Source organism: Lagopus muta, chromosome 1 (genome assembly GCF_023343835.1).
Source record: "Lagopus muta isolate bLagMut1 chromosome 1, bLagMut1 primary, whole genome shotgun sequence".
Lineage (NCBI taxonomy): Eukaryota > Metazoa > Chordata > Aves > Galliformes > Phasianidae > Lagopus > Lagopus muta.
Window position 1 is genome coordinate 138,036,627 of NC_064433.1, and position 17,424 is coordinate 138,054,050.

Here is a 17,424-nt window from a genome sequence, read left to right on the forward strand (position 1 = left end):
AATGATTCCACGTTTCTAACTATGCTAGAAGCTTTTCTGAGTTATTAACAAGTCTTGCTCAAATTACCCAGAACCATCAGGCAGAGATTAAAATTGTTTTGAGCTTTCAGGTGTCTCATGCATACAATCCCATCAGTTTTTCTTGTGTTTTGATTTACTGCGTAGATAAAGCAGGTGTTGCAGGACCACTGATGAACGCTAGCTGGCATTCCCACTGCCTCTGGTGTGTTTTAAAGAAAAATGGTACAAGAACACTGCTTTAAAGTGATGTATTTGAGATATAAATAGCGCCTCAGAGATTAATCACGCTCCTAAATCAGAGGTTTGCTCCAAAAAGCCGGGTGAGATGAGGGATGAGAAGCGCTTTTAAAGGCTGGGAGCAATAAATACGAATGGTAATTTCTAAACCTTTTAAACTCAATTACAAGGGCCGCAGAGGCAACCCGAGGGCCGCCGGGCCGGGCGCATCGCCGGGCACCTCTCCCGCGTCAGGGCGGCGGAGGTGCAGGCCGCCGGCGGCGCGGGGAGCCCCGTCTCTCAGCGCGGCCGCCATTGGCTGCCGCCGGGGGGGAGGGGGAGCATGGCCGCGGGGCGCCGCGGGGAGGCGCGGAGCGGAGCCGGGCTGCCGCGCCCGCGTAGGCCGGCCCCGCGCTGCCCTGCCCGGTCCGGCCCGGCCCCGCCGCGGCGCGGAGCCGGAAGCCGCGCCGATGAGCTGGGTGCGGCGTTGGGCCGCGCGCTCGGCTGGGGGTGTCGTGAGCCTCGCGTCGCGGCCAGGTAAGCGGAGGGGCCTCCCACGGCGGGATGTGTGGACGGGCCGCGGTCGGCGCGGCGGCCGCGCTGGCTTTGGCCGCAGCTCTCTGGCTGCGGTGTGACGAAGGTACAGACATCTCCGCGGCGGAGCTCTAGCGAGGAGGGGGTGGGACCCGCCCGCGAGGCGGGGGCCGGGGCCTGGGAGAGCCCGGGGGGGAGCGGAGCCTTCCGCCGGTGCGCGCCAGGGAAACGGGCGGAAAGGGCGCGGCGCAGCAGACCCCGCGTGTCCCCCCGCTCGCACCTGCCCCGAAGGGCGCCGAGCCCCAGCGAGGGGCTGCCTCGTTCCGCAGGGCCTCTCCGGCCGCCGAGCTGCAGCGCCGTGCGTGCGTGTGTGTGTGTGTGTAGGGATCGCGCTCCACTGCGGCGGGAGGGAGGGGAGGAGGAGGGGGAGGAAGGAGGGAAGGAGGAGGGCGCTGCCATGAGCCGGGCCTCCGCGTGCCGCCCGCGCCGCCGTCCTGCCGCCCCCAGGGCTGCCCGCGGCAGGGGAGCGGCCGCGCGGAGCTGAGCGCCGAGCGGGGCGGCTCGTCCTGCCCGGGGGGCGGCGGGTCGTGCCCGCATCTTCGTCTTCTCGCCGAGGCAGGGCGAGAGCTGCGGGGGAGGCTTTGTGCGTGTCGGGCTCGGTTGGTTGGTGGCTTTTCTTTTTTTTTTTTTTTCCGTTCCATTTCTGCAGGTGCCCGCTGGAAAGTTTGGCGGGCGGGCGGCCCACGCTGGGATGCGGGGCCCGGGGCCCGGCTCCCCGCCGCCTCCCGCCGCACCGCGGCCGGGGCTGCCGTAGGCGCCCCCTGGGAGCGCGCAGCGCGGGTATTAACCTCCCCCCCCGCTCCCTCCCGCCGCCCCCCCGGCACCTCCTCTCTCCGTCCCTCCCTCCTCCTCCTCCTCCTTTCCCGGTGCGCGGCCATTGCAGTGACCCCGGCCGGCCGAGGATGATCACGAACACGCGGGGCTTCTTGTGGTCGGACCTGGAGACGCGGGCGCTGCTGGAGATCTGGGGCGAGGCGGACGTGCAGTCGGCTCTGGACGGCAACTTTCGGAACAGCCATGTGTACCGGGACGTGGCGTGCCGCCTGGCCGAGCTGGGCTTCGAGCGCACCCCGGAGCAGTGCCGCATCCGCATCAAGGGCCTCAAACGACAGTACTACCAGGCCCGGGACGGGCTGAAGAAGAACGGGCACGCCCGCAAGATTTGCAAGTACTACGACGAGATGGACCGAATCCTCAGCTGCCGGGGGGGGCCTGACGGAGCACCCGAGCCGCCGCCCCCTCTGCCCGACGGTCCGCAGCCCCTCGGAGGGCCGCCCAGTCCGGGCGCGCTGCACAACGGCCGCGAGAACGACCCCGAGGCGGACGAGGACGCCGGGCTCGAGTCCCCCCGCGACAACTTCGCCGAGGACTCCGGGGAGTGCTCCTCGTACACCGAGCGCCCCATCAAGGTGGAGTGCCCCCCCTTCGCCATCCCGGTGCCTCCCGGAGACGGTGAGTAGCGAGCGGCCCCCCCCTCAGCCCTATCGGTGCGGCCCCGGCCCTGCACCTTGCACGTCCTCGGCAGCCTCGGCCCCGCGGGAGGGGAGGGGAGGGGAAGGAGGCAGTGCCGGGAGGTTCTATTGGTGTTCAGCGGCGGGGAACCGAGGGAACGCTGGCGCAGAGCTGAGGACGCTGCTGGTAGCGCTGTACGTGGACGCGGCTGTCCTATTCACCCAAGGGTTTTCCCCGTTCCCTTTGGGTTACGGTGATGATGGAGATCCCACTGAAAAATCTGCTTATTGTTGCAGATGGGGCAGAAGGCAAGGGGGGAGCTTTTATGTAACGAATTGCTTGAGTTCTTCTATCAGTGCTGCTCCAACTTCAGCAGGCGAGCAGCCATCAGCCTTTAAGCAGTGCCTGCCTCTTCCTCCTTGTCCTTTTCCGCAGATCCTTGTTCAGGGAGGGGGAGTTGGAGGGGGGGGGGAAGCGCTGTTTGTTTGTTTTAAATCTAGATTAACGCTGGGCTTTAATACAAACATGAACCTGTCTTCGGTGGTTGACATCACTGAGGCATCAGCCAATTGGTTGACGTTTAACCAACCTTCTTTTTACACATAAACCCCATCAAAGAGTTGTTTACACTCGTGTGCTTTTGAAATGCAAATCCAGAATGCCAACAGACTGAAACTCAATTTAGATTAATGTAATTACCTGCAATACACAAATGAGCCTATACTATTTAATAGCCTTCACTTAAACCTTTTTAGAAGATCAAAAAGGCTGCTATTGTTGAAGTTCAGTACTACAACAATTAAAAGATGTCTGCATGATTTTTGTGCTGCCTTTGTAACTTTATAGAAGGCCGTGGGTATTTTTGCTCAGGTACTCTGAAATAAAAACGTCTGAAATAATGGCAGTTTGCATTGAAAGAGTAATAACATTGTGGCAAATTAGGTCCACGTTTCGTAAGGAGGTTTTTTTGCTTCTTTCTTCTTAGTCCTTCAGAAAAATAATTCTCTCTCCTCTTGTTTTAGGCTTTAAAGAAATGAGCGCTCCGACGGTTACCCCGCCTCTCAGTCAGCCCAAAAGATCAAAAAAGCGCCATGCAAATTTAACGTTGGATAAAATGATGGAGAAATTCCTGCAGCAGAGCGTGGATACAGAAGAAAAATTTTATAGATACGAAGAGCAGAGGCTCAAAATTGAGGACAAACGTCGTGAAGCTGAGCACGCTCGAGAGCTCCAGATGCTGCAGATGTTGGGACAGATGTTGTCAGGAATTTCTTCGACGGTATCACAAAGGGCACAGTCTATACCAACGAGTCCACCTCAGAGAGCAAACCATCGTTCTTATGGGGATAACTTTAATTATAATGCTATGACAGCAGCACTTTCTCCGCCGATAGGTACTTCCTTCTATAGCATAAATAAAAGCGAGTCTTTTTTAAAGTTCTGTGTGAAAGCCCTGTTAGTAAGTAGCTTTTGCAAATAAAAGGTAGTTGGAATTATTTAATATTGTGGTGAAGGTTTCTGTCTGATGTCAAATGGAATTAAAACGTCGTTTGTATCATTGTACTGATTATTTAATATAGATATGTTAGTTATTACAACAGATTTCCTTGACTGAATTAACGCTTTTCAAACTCCGTAAATGTTGGGCTCTTCTTTCTACGTTCACATCTTCGTGAAATGAAGTTAAGGAAGTTTTATGTATAGAAGGCAGGTGGGAAGGGGAAGTGTGTTGTAGCAGAAGTTCTGCTGTTGCTGAAGCTAACAGGCCTGACTCAGTGTGTGAAGTTAAGGATGTGCGTACGTTTTGTCCACGTTGGGAATGGAGTGGCATTTTGCCTGCGCTCCAAAAAAGTCAAATGTTAAAGTCCAGCTTCTTGAAAACTAATTTCATTAAATAAAAATTACCGGTCTCCTCAGTAAATATCATGTTACTGCAGCAGATATGACATGATATGGAAACGTTGGCGTTGCCTTTTATTCTCTATCAGTTCACTTATAAATTCTTTGGGGGTCTGAAATTGATTTTATAGAGAAAGACAAAGCAAACGCTCTTGAATTAATTGCACAGACCTTTTCTTCTGTAACACGCGTGGGCCAGAAGTTGACAATCAGATCCCAGCATTTATTACCAGACTTCCTAGAGCCGTGGCTCCGTGTCATTTATGTAGTCTCCTTATGTGGAGGTATGCTGTGTGGGCAGGAGGAAGGCTGATATTTGGCTGATGCTGAAACCAGAGTGAGCCTTGGGCTCAGTGCTTGTAGCCTGCTGTGTGAAAACAGGTCTCTTTGGGTTTAATTCTGAACTTCACACCGCTTGACAGAGACATTGTGGTTCAAAAAGAAAAAGGTACAGCACCCAAACTCACAGCATTGAATAATAACCCCATGCTTTGGATCCTAAAAGGTGCACACTGATTCCTGAGAGGATCTTGGAACCTGTACCATTCTGTGTTAAATATGCTGTGTGTCCTTGTAAGTGGGTTGGGAACTGAATGTTCAGGCCTGCAAGGGGCTTAGGGTAGGTGTTTTCTGATTAGATAGTTGGTTTGCAGAATTTCTCAATGTCTGAAGGCTTTTCTAGATAAATTACAGCAAGTGTATGGATTCTGTGTGTAAATGTTTCCTGTGGAAGGAAACCTGAAGTGCTTTAGAAAATCTCTGAGGAAATCATTGGACGTTCTACACTGGTGTGTACCTGCAGGGGTTTACCACTGTTTTTAAGAAATGCTTTTTGCCAGAAGTTGGAGGAGTTTTATTATCTCCAAAGGCTTGAAACTACAATTTAGTGTCTTTTACTGGATTTCCTTATGTGAGTGTACAGTTATACTGCACTGTGCATTGCATATATGCATTGCATATATCCCACTCTATTAAGAGAAACTTTGAATCTTTTTGAACGTTGAGGGTGTAACAAAGTGTTTGCAGTGGAGTGCTAAAAATGAAGCACTTCAGGCAGTACATCCTTTAAGGAATGAGGGTTTCAGTTGTTTATAGCTAAGTGTGCCCCAGTGTGTAAGTGGGACTCTATTGAAAATTCCTTTCTGGCAATTTTGTTTTCTTTCTGTTTGTTACGTTGCTCGCGTTTACAAGAACCAGCAGCAAACGAACAGAGGACTTTGTGAAGTCCTCCTGAGGTGGAAGATAGGTATGTTTCTCCTGTGGTTGAAAGCCAGTTAATGTATGAAGCATGATTCAAAGAAAATAATCTGCCCTATTTCCAGAGGAGATGAGTGTTTTGTTTTACTCTGGGTTGCTGCAATGCTATTTTGGCCGTGGTCCAAAACAGGGTGGATTTAATTTTTTTTTTTTATCTCAATAGGAGAGGAATGCCTGTATTACAGAAGGATTTTAGAAGCAAAAGATCAGCCAGGAGTATTTATCGTTGTGGAACACTAAAGCATTCTATTACTGAAGATTAGCTTGTCTGGTTTAGGTTTAGATTCTCCAGAGGATGGAGGAAAAGATGCTTTCTGCTGATAGTGCGCAGATGCAGTTTTTCTTGCTTAGTACATTGTTCTTTCATTTTCTGGTACAGTTTTTTTCTTCTCCAGTTTTTGGGGCTGGGCTTACAGAATGTTACACAGCTGGAAGCTGTGGACTGTAGTGCAAGTTATTATTACTTAATTCTCTGTTAATATTTAGCAGTTCCTTGAAAGCTTCTTAGAAGTTCTGTGAGAAAAGAAACCTGACTAAAGTGGAGGAGTAGCTTTCCAGTCATACGAACTGCAATTCTGAGCAGACTTCGTGCAGATATGGGGAGTTGTGTCAAAATACAAGAATTTTATTTTTTCAGTTTATGGCTAATATATTGTCCATTTAAGTACTGATCTTCGAATTTGCCGTGCCTTGGGTTGACTGTTTAATACTCTTCAGTTATGTAGTAGAATTGTTGAAATATGTTTTTCTTCTGTATTTTTGCAGTCTACTGAAACAGCAATTTGAATACGCAGCCTTCTGAGTGTGTGGTTGGTTTAGTATGTAGTTTCACATGTAACTCTGCATCAGAGATCAATAGCTGCATTCTAGCTAAAAATTGTGGGTTTTGTAACGCTTGCAGCTAGCGCAATTGAATTAGAGTTTTGCAGAATGGCCTCTGTTATGCTCCGTATCCACCTGCCAAAATAAAGCAGTGAGATAGGCCCCAAATCTGAGAAGAGGTGGAAGTCTGTGAGGGGAAATGGAAATAAACTAGGGTATCTATATGGGATGTGGGTTTGGTTGTTGAGTACTCGTCTCATGTCCAGGTGTATTAAGTGCTCCCCAAGTGTACCTGTTTCAGTTGAGCTGAATTGTGGAAATGATCTGAGACTGAACTAAGAAGGTAGCCTTGTGAATGTTCTGCAACTTACTGGGGGGGTTGTTTCTTTCTGTTCTTGAGCCCCAAGACTGTGAGCGGTGGGAATACTCACTGCATCAGACTTGAAATGCATGTAAAAAAATGATCACCTTCCCTAGTTGCTCGGTGTTTTAAAGGCCTTTAGGTGGTGAATCTTTGAGTTTTTACAAGGATGTCAGTTTGTGAATCTTTGAGTGACTTTGTTACTGTTTGAGTACTTAAATGCTGATGCTTAAGAAAGAGCATATTTTAAAGTAATACTTCTTTTTTCAGTTATAGAGAGATCTTTTTCACTGCATCGAAATCACACTCTAAAGGATATGGAGAATATTTTTCAACTGGTGCGCAACGTTATTCCTCCTCTAACTGGGAAGAGGCATAAAGGTCAAGATGGACGTATAGGCATTGTTGGAGGATGTAGAGAGTAAGTTAATCAGAAATTGGAGTGTTGTTTCCAAGAGCTTGAAGATGTCATTACAACTTGTGGAAGCCATTTAAGCTTGCCTTACATTTAAAACACGAGTATACTTTACTAGTCCATCATCATGATCTTTCTTGTGAACGGTCATGTTGTCCAGAGGTTATGACACAAACTTTCAGTCGTGAACGTGGCTGAAACTTAGAGTGCAGTTTGTGCCTGTTTCTACCTTCTCAGTCATTTTTGACTATGGTAACACGGCATTCAATATTAATGTCTTTGCCCATTGCATGACGAGGTTATAGAAGTAAATGGACTAGAATAAGACAGTTGGTCTTCGTTGTATTTTGGTATCTTGGGAACTAGATCTCTCAAGTCAGGAATAGAAGGTTGCTGAGATCATCTTACTATGTGCTTATTATTTTGATGAATTATGTTGTTTACTAGATTTTATTAATATCCTGATTTATGTTCTCGAGCAATAGAAATAGCATGCTTCAGAAAAAAAATATAAATCGGTTATATTGATCTAGAAATAAAACCTCTGTTCTGCTTCTTGGCCACTTTCAGTAATGTGTACAATACTTTGAACAAGCTACTATGCCTTCCTGTTGTTAATTTTCCCCTTTCAAAATAGAGGTGGCATCTTTCTTCTGTGAAAGAGATCTGCCCTTGAAGATCTGCCATTATATAAAGAGCAGAAGGTGCTGCATTGGCTAGACTGGAATTCATTTTCCTTTTGGTTTGCTAGGCTTGGGTTCTTACCTCTTGGCCAAAGCAGACACCTCTTAGAGTGAGTCTGTCTGTACCTTGCTCTTCAGTCTTCATAAAGAGAATTCAGGTCAACTGGAATCAGGTTTAGGCAATTTGGTTAAGCATCTGAAACCAGATGGGAGTGATCTAGGTCATGGATCTCAGGCTTGGCTTGCAAACAATGCTTGATTATTGTTCTCTTTTATTTGTCTGTTTTCAAACTTTTTAAGTGGATTGTCTGAAAAGAATTTGCTTTTTTACATCATGGTCTTTATCAATATTTCTGTGAAGAGATCAGGTGACTGAAGTAGCTTCTTTGAAATTAAAGCAAAGTTTGAGATTGGCTTCGGCACAGCAGGATTTTTATCTGTCTTTGAAAGCAAACATAAGAGAAAGCTTTTTAATTTGCCCTCACATTTGAGTCTTCTTTAAGGCAGACTGATTTCCAGTTTGTCTAACATCATGAATGTGTTTCCTAATCTAAATTGTTTTTCATTTCATTCTAGATACACAGGAGCACCATATTTTGCTGCAATTACAGCTCTCAAAGTGGTATGTGTTCTTCTTCTATATCAATACAAAATGAACTTCTCATCATTTATGTTGGCTAAGTGCCATTTTGTAAAAGCATTCGGTCTGTGCTGTGCTTGAAATTGGAGTTCTAAAAGGTCTTCTATTTAACAAAGAAAATCCTCTGTTTTGGATTTGTAGAAGTACTTGGTATGGATGTGTCATTTGCTGTTTCCTGTAAATATTTTCTCTGTGTAACGTATAGGTAGAGATACACCAGAAAATGGAAGGTTTTAGAGAGAAAACTGTTTTATCAGAAGCTTGGATAGCAAATCTGAAAACTTGCTGAAGTAGTTTCTCAAATAACTTTAGGTTAGTGTTTACAGCTGCATTTTCAGTGTTGCAGTCAGAATTCTTGGTAAGCATTGAATGAAGTAACCTTCTTTTGAAATCATAGAATCATAGAATGGCCTGGGTTGAAAAGAACCTCAGAGATCATCTAGTTTCAACTCCCCTGCTATGTGCAGGGTCACCAACCACCAGACCAGGCTACCCAGAGCCACATCCAGCCTGGCCTTGAATGCCTCCAGGGATGGGGCAATGTGCAGCTTTAGGCTTGTAAAATTATTTGGTGCTGAAAGTCTAAACATTGTTGGTTGAATTCAACATCTCAACTTAATTTACACTGTAAATTAATAATCTTTAGCAGAAGTATTTTCCAGGCTTTTTTCCTAGAAGTGTCAACTTCCTTATTTTAGTGACAAATTAAACGACTAAAGATAAACTTGCTGCACACAACATGAATACTGTGGTGATTATTCAAATGTACCCGAAACACGCTTACATAATATGTATATTTTTCAGAGCTCTGTGATCAGTACTTTCCATTCACTGTGCTCCTTTTGTAGGTTTGTTTGAATAAGTACCAATTCAGTACTTACTTAGTATTTCTTCCTACCACAATCTACACCCCCCCCTCCCCCAGACTTGCAGTCTCTCAAAAATTTTAACTGAAATTATATCATTTATTAATCTTCTATAAAATATTAGAATCTACTCAGCCTTTATTCTATGTGCAGATGCAGAAGTACATTATGGGAGTCCTCTCTTTGAGTAACTTGGTCTCAGCTCATTGCAGCTTCACATAAGGAATCATAGGATCATATTTATGAATTGCTTAGTAGCTTTTAATGTTAAACGTACAAGAAGTAAAGCAGAGGAGACGCTTTATTAACCTTGGGAAATTTCAACATGGAAGACAGATAGTAGATTAGGTTTCCTACATATTACAAATTTTTAAAGTGTATTTGTGATTTTTTTTGAGTTGTTAATGGAAGCTTGAGACTAAGCCCCTTGGCTTCGTTTAGCTGAAGGGAAGTTGTTGAAATTGTGCCAGACTTTATCTGGTATGGATTTGGCCCATTGAGTGAAAATGGTAGGACTGGAATAGCACTCAGAGATTGTCATAGCTGTGTTTTGCAAGTATAGTACCTTACTATTTTCCTTTCTTAGTGTAGCTTGTCTCTTGTTCAACTCTGTTCTCTTGCCTTTTTTTCTGGTTGTGTGTGTGATGTTTTAATCTTTACTAATCTGCAAATGAGAACCACTGTTCGGGTGAACAAAGATTCATAATCAGTCATCCTACTGGTGAGAAACAGAAGAAAATATTTTGGAGTTTAGATGTAAATATAAATTTTCTCTAAAATGTTGCATGTTATGCTAAGTCAAAATAGAAAAAATGAGAAAAGTTCCCTTTACTGAGAAATAGAAAAAGAGGCGAATTATTTGCTGACTAAGCTTTGGAATTCTGAAGTTGTTGCTGTATAATTGATAATTATTTTTGCAATTTTTCTTTTTAGGGTGCAGATTTATCCCATGTGTTTTGTACCAAAGATGCAGCAACAGTAATCAAATCATATAGTCCCGAGCTGATTGTTCATCCAGTTCTGTAAGTGACTTCTGTTTTGTTTAAATGAGTCAGGAGTAGTGGTTTGAACATTTCAGTCTGACACTTGATTAGTTTACATTAGTTTACACTTACTCACTTCTCTTCTTAAGTGTCTTGCATTATTAGATACACAGCTGCTGCTGGGAATAGAGGGAAAAGATTTATTAACAAGAAGGTGAAAAGTTTAATAACCAACTGTCTTAATAGGGAAGATCCATTTGTGCTCCCCTGACTTTGAGTTTTGAAATGTGTCGGGGATGGATGAACTTGAAGTGGATGAATTGTTTCAGTGAGGTGTTACAGTGGTTACAGTAACGTGGTGCTTTGTCTGATACCGTAGGATAACTAAAAAGACAGAAAATCTCCATGGGAGTCTTAGCTTTTCACTTTGCTTGTCTTGGTGAGTGCCACTTGGAGTACAACATATGGCTGCCTTCTATGGAAAGGGTTGATCTTGCCTTCAGGGGAGCAGTTTTAGGGTTCTTGATATCTGTGGTAATAGAAAAATTTTATATGAAGAAGAGAAGCAGCGTAATCAAAAACAGGTGTGACTATGAACAGTAGAAATATCTGAACAGCAAAATTTCTGTTCATGGGGAACTGAATTGTGCCTACTGAACGGAGATTTTTTACTATGTAGGTTCTCTGTGTTGTCTGTGGAATTCAGATTCCAGTGTAGACTTTAATCCTTCTATTTGCAAAGAGAACTTATGAGTTAAGCTTCATCTACAGGAATTCATAGAAAAGCTGTACAAACTATGATGAATCTTGCAATTTTCGTATCCCTATTGTATTAAGACTGAAAATCAATGATAATGTGTTTTACTTTTATTGCAACTCAGATTAATTTCACCCTGGCAGCTGGTTAATTGTGTGAATCTGTGGCTCTGTAAACTTTGCTTATATGATATTAAAAATGAAAAAACAACAAATATCAGAATGTTCAGAATTTATTTGTTAAAACATCTCTTTTTTTTTAATCTCTTCTCAAAGCAGTCTTCTTCAGCGAGAAAGGAAGAGATCTTGACTAACTGTGCTGAACCCAGGCGTTAGTCAAGTTTACAGTACAGCCTGTTTTTCCTGTAAAATACTTTGTCTCTGGTGTCACGTTTTTATATGATCTTTTTGATGTAGTGAAGCAGTTTGAGTCCTGCTAGCATTGCTGGCCGCTCTTGATTCAGAGCCTAATCAAGTCTTTGTACTTTCTCCCCAGCCACGCTTCATGCAGTGAGAAACTCAGGGTAAAAACCACTGAGCTATGACATTGTTTTCTTTTGTGTCCTTCCCTAAAACTTTGCTTTGTTATAATTTCTCCGTGACCCTTCCGAGTAGCTAGGTAGCTGTTGTACCACTCTCTTCTTATGCTAATTGTAATTATGGCCCCGTGTTACTTCTCAATTCACTGTTTGAACAGCTTGGCATTTTGCCAGGGTTCAACTGCCATTTTGTACAGCCAGAAGTCTGACATTTTATCATCTCCTCGGCAACTCGGCTGCTGCTACCTTTCTGTGCAGCCATCACCTCAAGGGGGATCAACTTCAGGAAGGAACATCTTTTTCTTGCTGCCCCCTGAATGTAGAGGCTCTTCTGGCTCATTAGAGCTGCTGCAGCTGATCTTTGGTGGCAGGACTAGCAGAGTTGTGTGAGAGCTGGACGTTGTGCTAGTCTGTTTCAGGTCCTTGGCAAATGCCTGTCACTTCAAGGATGTCAAGAACATTATGTGTGAAGGATTGAGTAGGATTGTAGAAGGAGAGTTATGAAAATAACCATCCCTCCTGCAGAATTGCCAGGGTAATTCCGTGTGGCCACGGCTGTGGATCATCCCAGATTCATTTAAAGTGTAACATCTTGTGCTAGAGACACCCTATGATGCAAGTTTGTCTTGTAATTTATCTTGTGACTTCATTCAGTGTTCCTGTGTGTGAAGGTGAAAGAGCCAGAGCTGCACTTTGCAGCCTGGGATTTGGGAAGATAAAGCTTTAACACCTGGCTCTGTGTGTCCTCACTGCCTGAGTTGATTAATGTTCGCTGCGTTTCTAGGAGCAGTGAATTGTCAATATTATCTACAGCAAATATTTCCTTCTTATTCAGGGATTCTATCAAAGGCATCAATAATAATTTAACCAGCTATCCAGTTCAGTTTTTTTGCTGTCTGACTTCTTGCTTACATGTGGAGAACTAAAAATTAGAAAGGTGTGAAGGTCCTTTGGAGAATGGACTGTACTGTGTTTTACATACCTACCTTGTTCTTCCTACTACCACCCATGTTTTGTGCTACATTATTCTGTTTGTTTTGTTTTTGTTTTAATCACACTCTTACTATGAACTTTACGCAAAGACAAGATAATACTGAAATGTGAAAGCCAAGGTTTATTGCAGGCGTGTCGATTCTTTGGCTTAGTTCATGTTGAGGAGACTTCTTCAATACCTGTCTTGAGTTACCTTTCCCTCTCTTGATAGGCCAGTGATCACAGAGTTGAATGAGCTATATGAACCTAGTTGGCTGTATTTGAAAAGATGAAATAAATCTGTTCTGTTAGATTGCCTCTTAGGAAAACTTTTTCGTAATTGTACAGAGTTTTTCTTTGGCCCTTTCTCATTCAAAATGTGGAAAGGAGATTCAAAAACATTGTTCGTTTGTGGAAGGAGGCTCATAGTTTTCAGTTTTGTTAGTTAAGAATAGCTATTAAACACAGTGGGACTAAACTCAATTTTGAGTAGTCTGCTGGAAGAAGCAAAAGGGTTTTTGTCACTGAAGCAAGTCAGAGAGAGAGCACAGGTTGCTCTGATTACCAGAAAGACTCCTCCTGAATGTCCTGGTTGCTGGATCCTTACATAGCTGCAGTGATAAAAGCATGCATAAACTGTGTGATGTTTATCTGAAACCACATTTAGACAGCAGCCTGGCTAGGAATCACATGAGAAAGTTGTGTGTGTTTGTTTGTTTGTTTGTTTTTTCTTTCCAAAGCACTTAGGGTGAGATAAAGGTCAGTTTGCATGTATGCTGACTCAGAGGAGTATACTTAAGCTGCTTCTAATCATGTCATGCAGCGCCATGGACAAAACTTGTTTGCAGACCTGTGTTTTCTGTCCAGTGTTCCTGGGAAGAAAAGCTGCTGCTTCTTTCCTTTACGCTGCTAAGTGAATAGAAGAAAGGAGATGAGTTCACCTCATACTCTGTCTCTTTCTTCCATATTGTTGCAAGGATTCTCATCCTAGGTGAAAACTTACAGATAGAGGTGAAGTTAAAGATTTGTGGTGTCACTGTGGTGACTCTATTCTTGCTGCTTCTTCATACATGAAAAAGAGAAGCATACTTGTGTAGACACATTATATTCCAGTTAGGTCCTGGAATACAATCATCCTTCTGAATGCTTGCCATGCTGCTGTGATTTGACATCAGCATTAGATTTCTTCGGTATTCAATCTTCCTTGAGTTTGAGTGAAGAAAGGTATGCCTGGCATTTTCTTTATTTATTATTGGAAGCTTTTAGGGTCTTATTCATTTTTCTGTCTGACAGTTACCAAAACATGTTTTGACTGAGACTTGTTCTCTTGTGTGTTCACAGCTGATTTGAAGTACTCTAGCCTTCTAGGTATTGGTTCAACTATAATCTGTAACTTAGCATTCAAATGTAATCTAAAGAGTGACATCAAAGTGATAGAAACCTGGCACTTTATCAGCCAACATTAAAAAAAAAAAAAAAAAGGAAAGGAAAGGAAAAAAAAGTGTGTATTTGTTTTTCTAGGGGCAATGTTGTTTCGTTTTGAGGAAGGTTACCTTGTCAACTCAGCTGCATGCTGTGACTTATAAAATCACAGATTTGGTTTGATTGCAGTCATTCCATCTGGGAGAGATTTTGACAGATTCTACTTACAAAGGCAGTTAAAGGAAATATTAATATGTCAGGACTGCTTCTGTGAACTCTAAAATGTGAAAACAGCTGAGTCAAGACATTTGGTTGTTATTTACTTCTGGGGGGGGACTGCTGTAACACACACTGGTATGTGATCTAGACCAGAACGTACTATAACTGCTTTGAAGATTAGGATACATCTAAAAGAAGATTGTAAAATAACTGTGGTATCTTTACAAGGCTGGAGGGGTTGCCCTTGAGTGCCGTTGCCATGTCTGCGTGAGAAATCTCCAAAAGCAGATTTAAGTGATAGCTTCTTCTCCTCTGGGGCTCTTTCTCACAGGATCTGAGATGCTCTGATCTGAGTAAGAGAAGCGACCCTGTTTGTGTAGTGAGTTGAGGTTCCTAAAAAAGGAGGCTGTGGTTGGGTCTGTTCCTATAGTGCACTGGCAATATAACTGGTGAAGTGGAAGATCTCATGCCTGTATGAGAGTCTTTGGTGACTGAGTAGCAGCTGTGGAATACGTTTGGGGTTTTATCAGTAAGAATAGTATGATATGGTAACTAATGCATTTTTTGCAAATGCATACATTGATAGGTCATTCACACTCTCTCTACCTTGAAGGTGGAACATGGAGCAAGGCTGTGGAATATGCAGATTGAGAGCAGTCTTTTGCCATGAGTGTGGGAGGCCCTGCTCCTTCTGGCTGCTGGATTGCTGTTCTTGCTGCTATGTTGTTGATGTTCTAATGAAACCTGTCATATATACATTTTGGTTTCTAAGTTAGTTTATCCAATGACTGAAGAGGAATAATTAATTTTATAATGATTCAATCCCTCCCTCCTTAGGAGGGATTTTTTTTTTCCATTTTGCTCCCTGTCATTTAGTCAGAATGTGGCAAGAAAATAACTACCGTCTGTGCAATACTTGCAGATTAAACACTGTGTAAGTATCTTTCAGCAGCCCGGTAGGTGAAAATGATAGTTTTGCCTTCTAAAGTTTCTTTTTGGAATTGTAATGTATTTAATTCACTAAATATCTCTTTTTTTGTCTCAAAATGCATCCAGCCAACTTCACGATGCTGTCATCTCTGAGATTTGCTCCACCTCATTGAGGTGCTTGGGGGGAAAGCTATGAGTTGGCCATGGATCAACAAGATTTTCTAGAACGAGCTGTTATTTTTAGCTGTGCTCAAGGGACTAAGAGTTGCTACATGTAAAGTTTGGACTTCTGGAATTTTGGAGTAAATTTACAAGAATAATGATTTAAGCATTGACAAAGGCTTATGATCGTATACTCTATGAGTATGGAATTAATTTAATGTTATGCTCTCTTTGGTTTTTCCTATAATTCTTTGACCTAACCTTTGTGGAATAATCTCTATCCCTGTCTTATTTGCCTATTTTCTAGTAATGGCCTCACCTCACCCAAAGTTTACCACAATAGTTAATAATTAGCTCTCTGAGAGAACTGCCTACATTCTAGAACTACACATTATGTCCTGTCTTTCACTCTTTTGATGTACTATATAACATGACAGGATCTAAATGTCAGCAGGTCTAGTGTTTGAGTCACATCAATATAACTACCTGCAGCGGTTGGACAAACAAAACCAAAAATTTCCATCCTCAGATCAGAGACTTGTTCTCATCTTTGAAGATAAGATTCTAGATTGGCTTTTGAAACTGCCCACTTGAAATGTCTTTGTCTGAGTTTACCTGACTGACTTTGGCAGTGATGCATTTTAATGGGTTTGGAGTTGGCCTCAATCGCTATACCTGCGTGCTGATAAGAAGAAGGTTTTTAAAAACGTGTTCTCCATTCAGGTGCTGTATTGATCAGTTTGCAGAAATTTTGTTTGTATCCCTTGACCTTCTTTAGTAGTAGACCCTACTGATGGTGTTTTTATGAAGTCGGAAGCAGATCTCTGATGAGCGAGGTGCTTCCACCTGCCTGAAACAAAAGTGAAGAGCTGCAGTCCTGCTGTCTCTGTCTGTGCCGTCATTCCTAGTTATCTCTTACTTCCATAGCTCCCACTTACACCTGTGCTGAATTTGCTACACAGTTTCTTGTTTCTGTGTAAAATCTGACAAGGCTGCAGCTTTTCATGTTGTTCCTTTTCCCGCTTCTAGAAAGCAATGACAGTAACTGTCCTTCTTGTCGGTTAGGAAATGCTGCTGTGTTTAGAGCTTTCTGTGATAATTTAAAGCTATTGCCTTGATGGCTTTTGATCATTTGCTGAAAGCCACTCTTTGAGTAAAATATGGCATACAGCAGAATTTTGTTTGTTTTGGCAGCTGGGGAGCAGTGTTATGTTTCAGGCTCAAGCTGTCAAGTGTTCAGTTCTGGACAGTGACCAGCTTAGAGCAGACTTTCACATAGATAGTGACTACTGAATATTGATTACAGACTGCTGTGGAAGGTGTTTAGAAACTGTGGGGAATCTTAGGTCTATAGTCACCATCTGTTTTCAAGCTCTTTGGGTATTTTTTGGAAATGTCTACATCGAGGTTTCACAAAGATAAAGATCTATAAAACTGTCTTATATCAGTTTTTATTGTGTGATAGTGAAATGTAGAACAGTTCTGAAGGGCAGAAATCTTGACTTAAAGCAGTTTTTCTGCTTACTAGAGTTCAAAACTAAGAAGTATAGAAAGTTGTATGGCTGTGCATCCAGATAGGAGATAACACTGAGATTATGCACTACCAAATCCAGCAATTACTGTCATAAGCACAGCAACTAAACCTCTACTGTTCTTGTACATAAAAATAGCTTGTGTGGAAAGCCAAGAGGATTTCTGTCAGCATGTACTAATATTGGTTTGACAGAAGTTATATAAAGTTACCAATAATTCACAAAGAAAATTTGTCCTTGCTTCTTCAGAGATTAGGTATTGTTTAATTTGAAGAGAAACTATTGTTTTTTCAGAGTTTTCCATTAAAATTACATTCTAAAAGACAGATAAATGAGTGAAACATGTATTATTCTTAAACCTGTGCCTTGAACCTGTCTACGTAATGTTCAAGGAAGGCACAGGATAAAGCTGTTTTGTCTCTTTGCTGTCTCTTCTCAGTGAGCAAGGCTCTGTCTCTCTCTCCTGTCACTAATAGCCAGGGAAGTTTGATCAGAGAAACATGCTTGAAGTCCTTTTTCAGTGTTCCACTGTGAAACTGCGTATTTGCTTCTTTACCTCTGCTTTGACTAATAGACAGTGTGTAAAGTTGATTGTTTGATAGGAGGTTATCTTTCTGACACTTAGAATCATAGAATCACCAAGATTGGAAAAGAATTCCAAGGTCGTCTAGTCCAACCATTCT

The 17,424-nt window shown here is 43.0% G+C and overlaps 1 protein-coding gene across 4 annotated transcripts in view; it reads left to right on the top strand.

Moving 5' to 3' along the window:
* The first annotated feature begins 647 nt into the window (after window positions 1–647).
* Window positions 648–17,424, top strand: part of NAXD (NAD(P)HX dehydratase) — a 50,311-nt gene continuing 33,534 nt past the window's right edge. Inside the window, exons 1-6 of one of the 4 annotated variants that reach the window (XM_048941694.1) lie at window positions 678–774; window positions 1,715–2,283; window positions 3,306–3,677; window positions 6,893–7,043; window positions 8,297–8,342; window positions 10,160–10,248. In XM_048941694.1, coding sequence (XP_048797651.1) covers window positions 1,734–2,283; window positions 3,306–3,677; window positions 6,893–7,043; window positions 8,297–8,342; window positions 10,160–10,248 — 1,208 coding nt within the window. In that variant the 5' untranslated portion in view covers window positions 678–774; window positions 1,715–1,733. Of the gene's footprint in view, window positions 878–1,714; window positions 2,284–3,305; window positions 3,678–6,892; window positions 7,044–8,296; window positions 8,343–10,159; window positions 10,249–17,424 lie in introns of those variants that run through there. The other 3 variants (XM_048941704.1, XM_048941723.1, XM_048941714.1) reach the window with 3 other exon arrangements.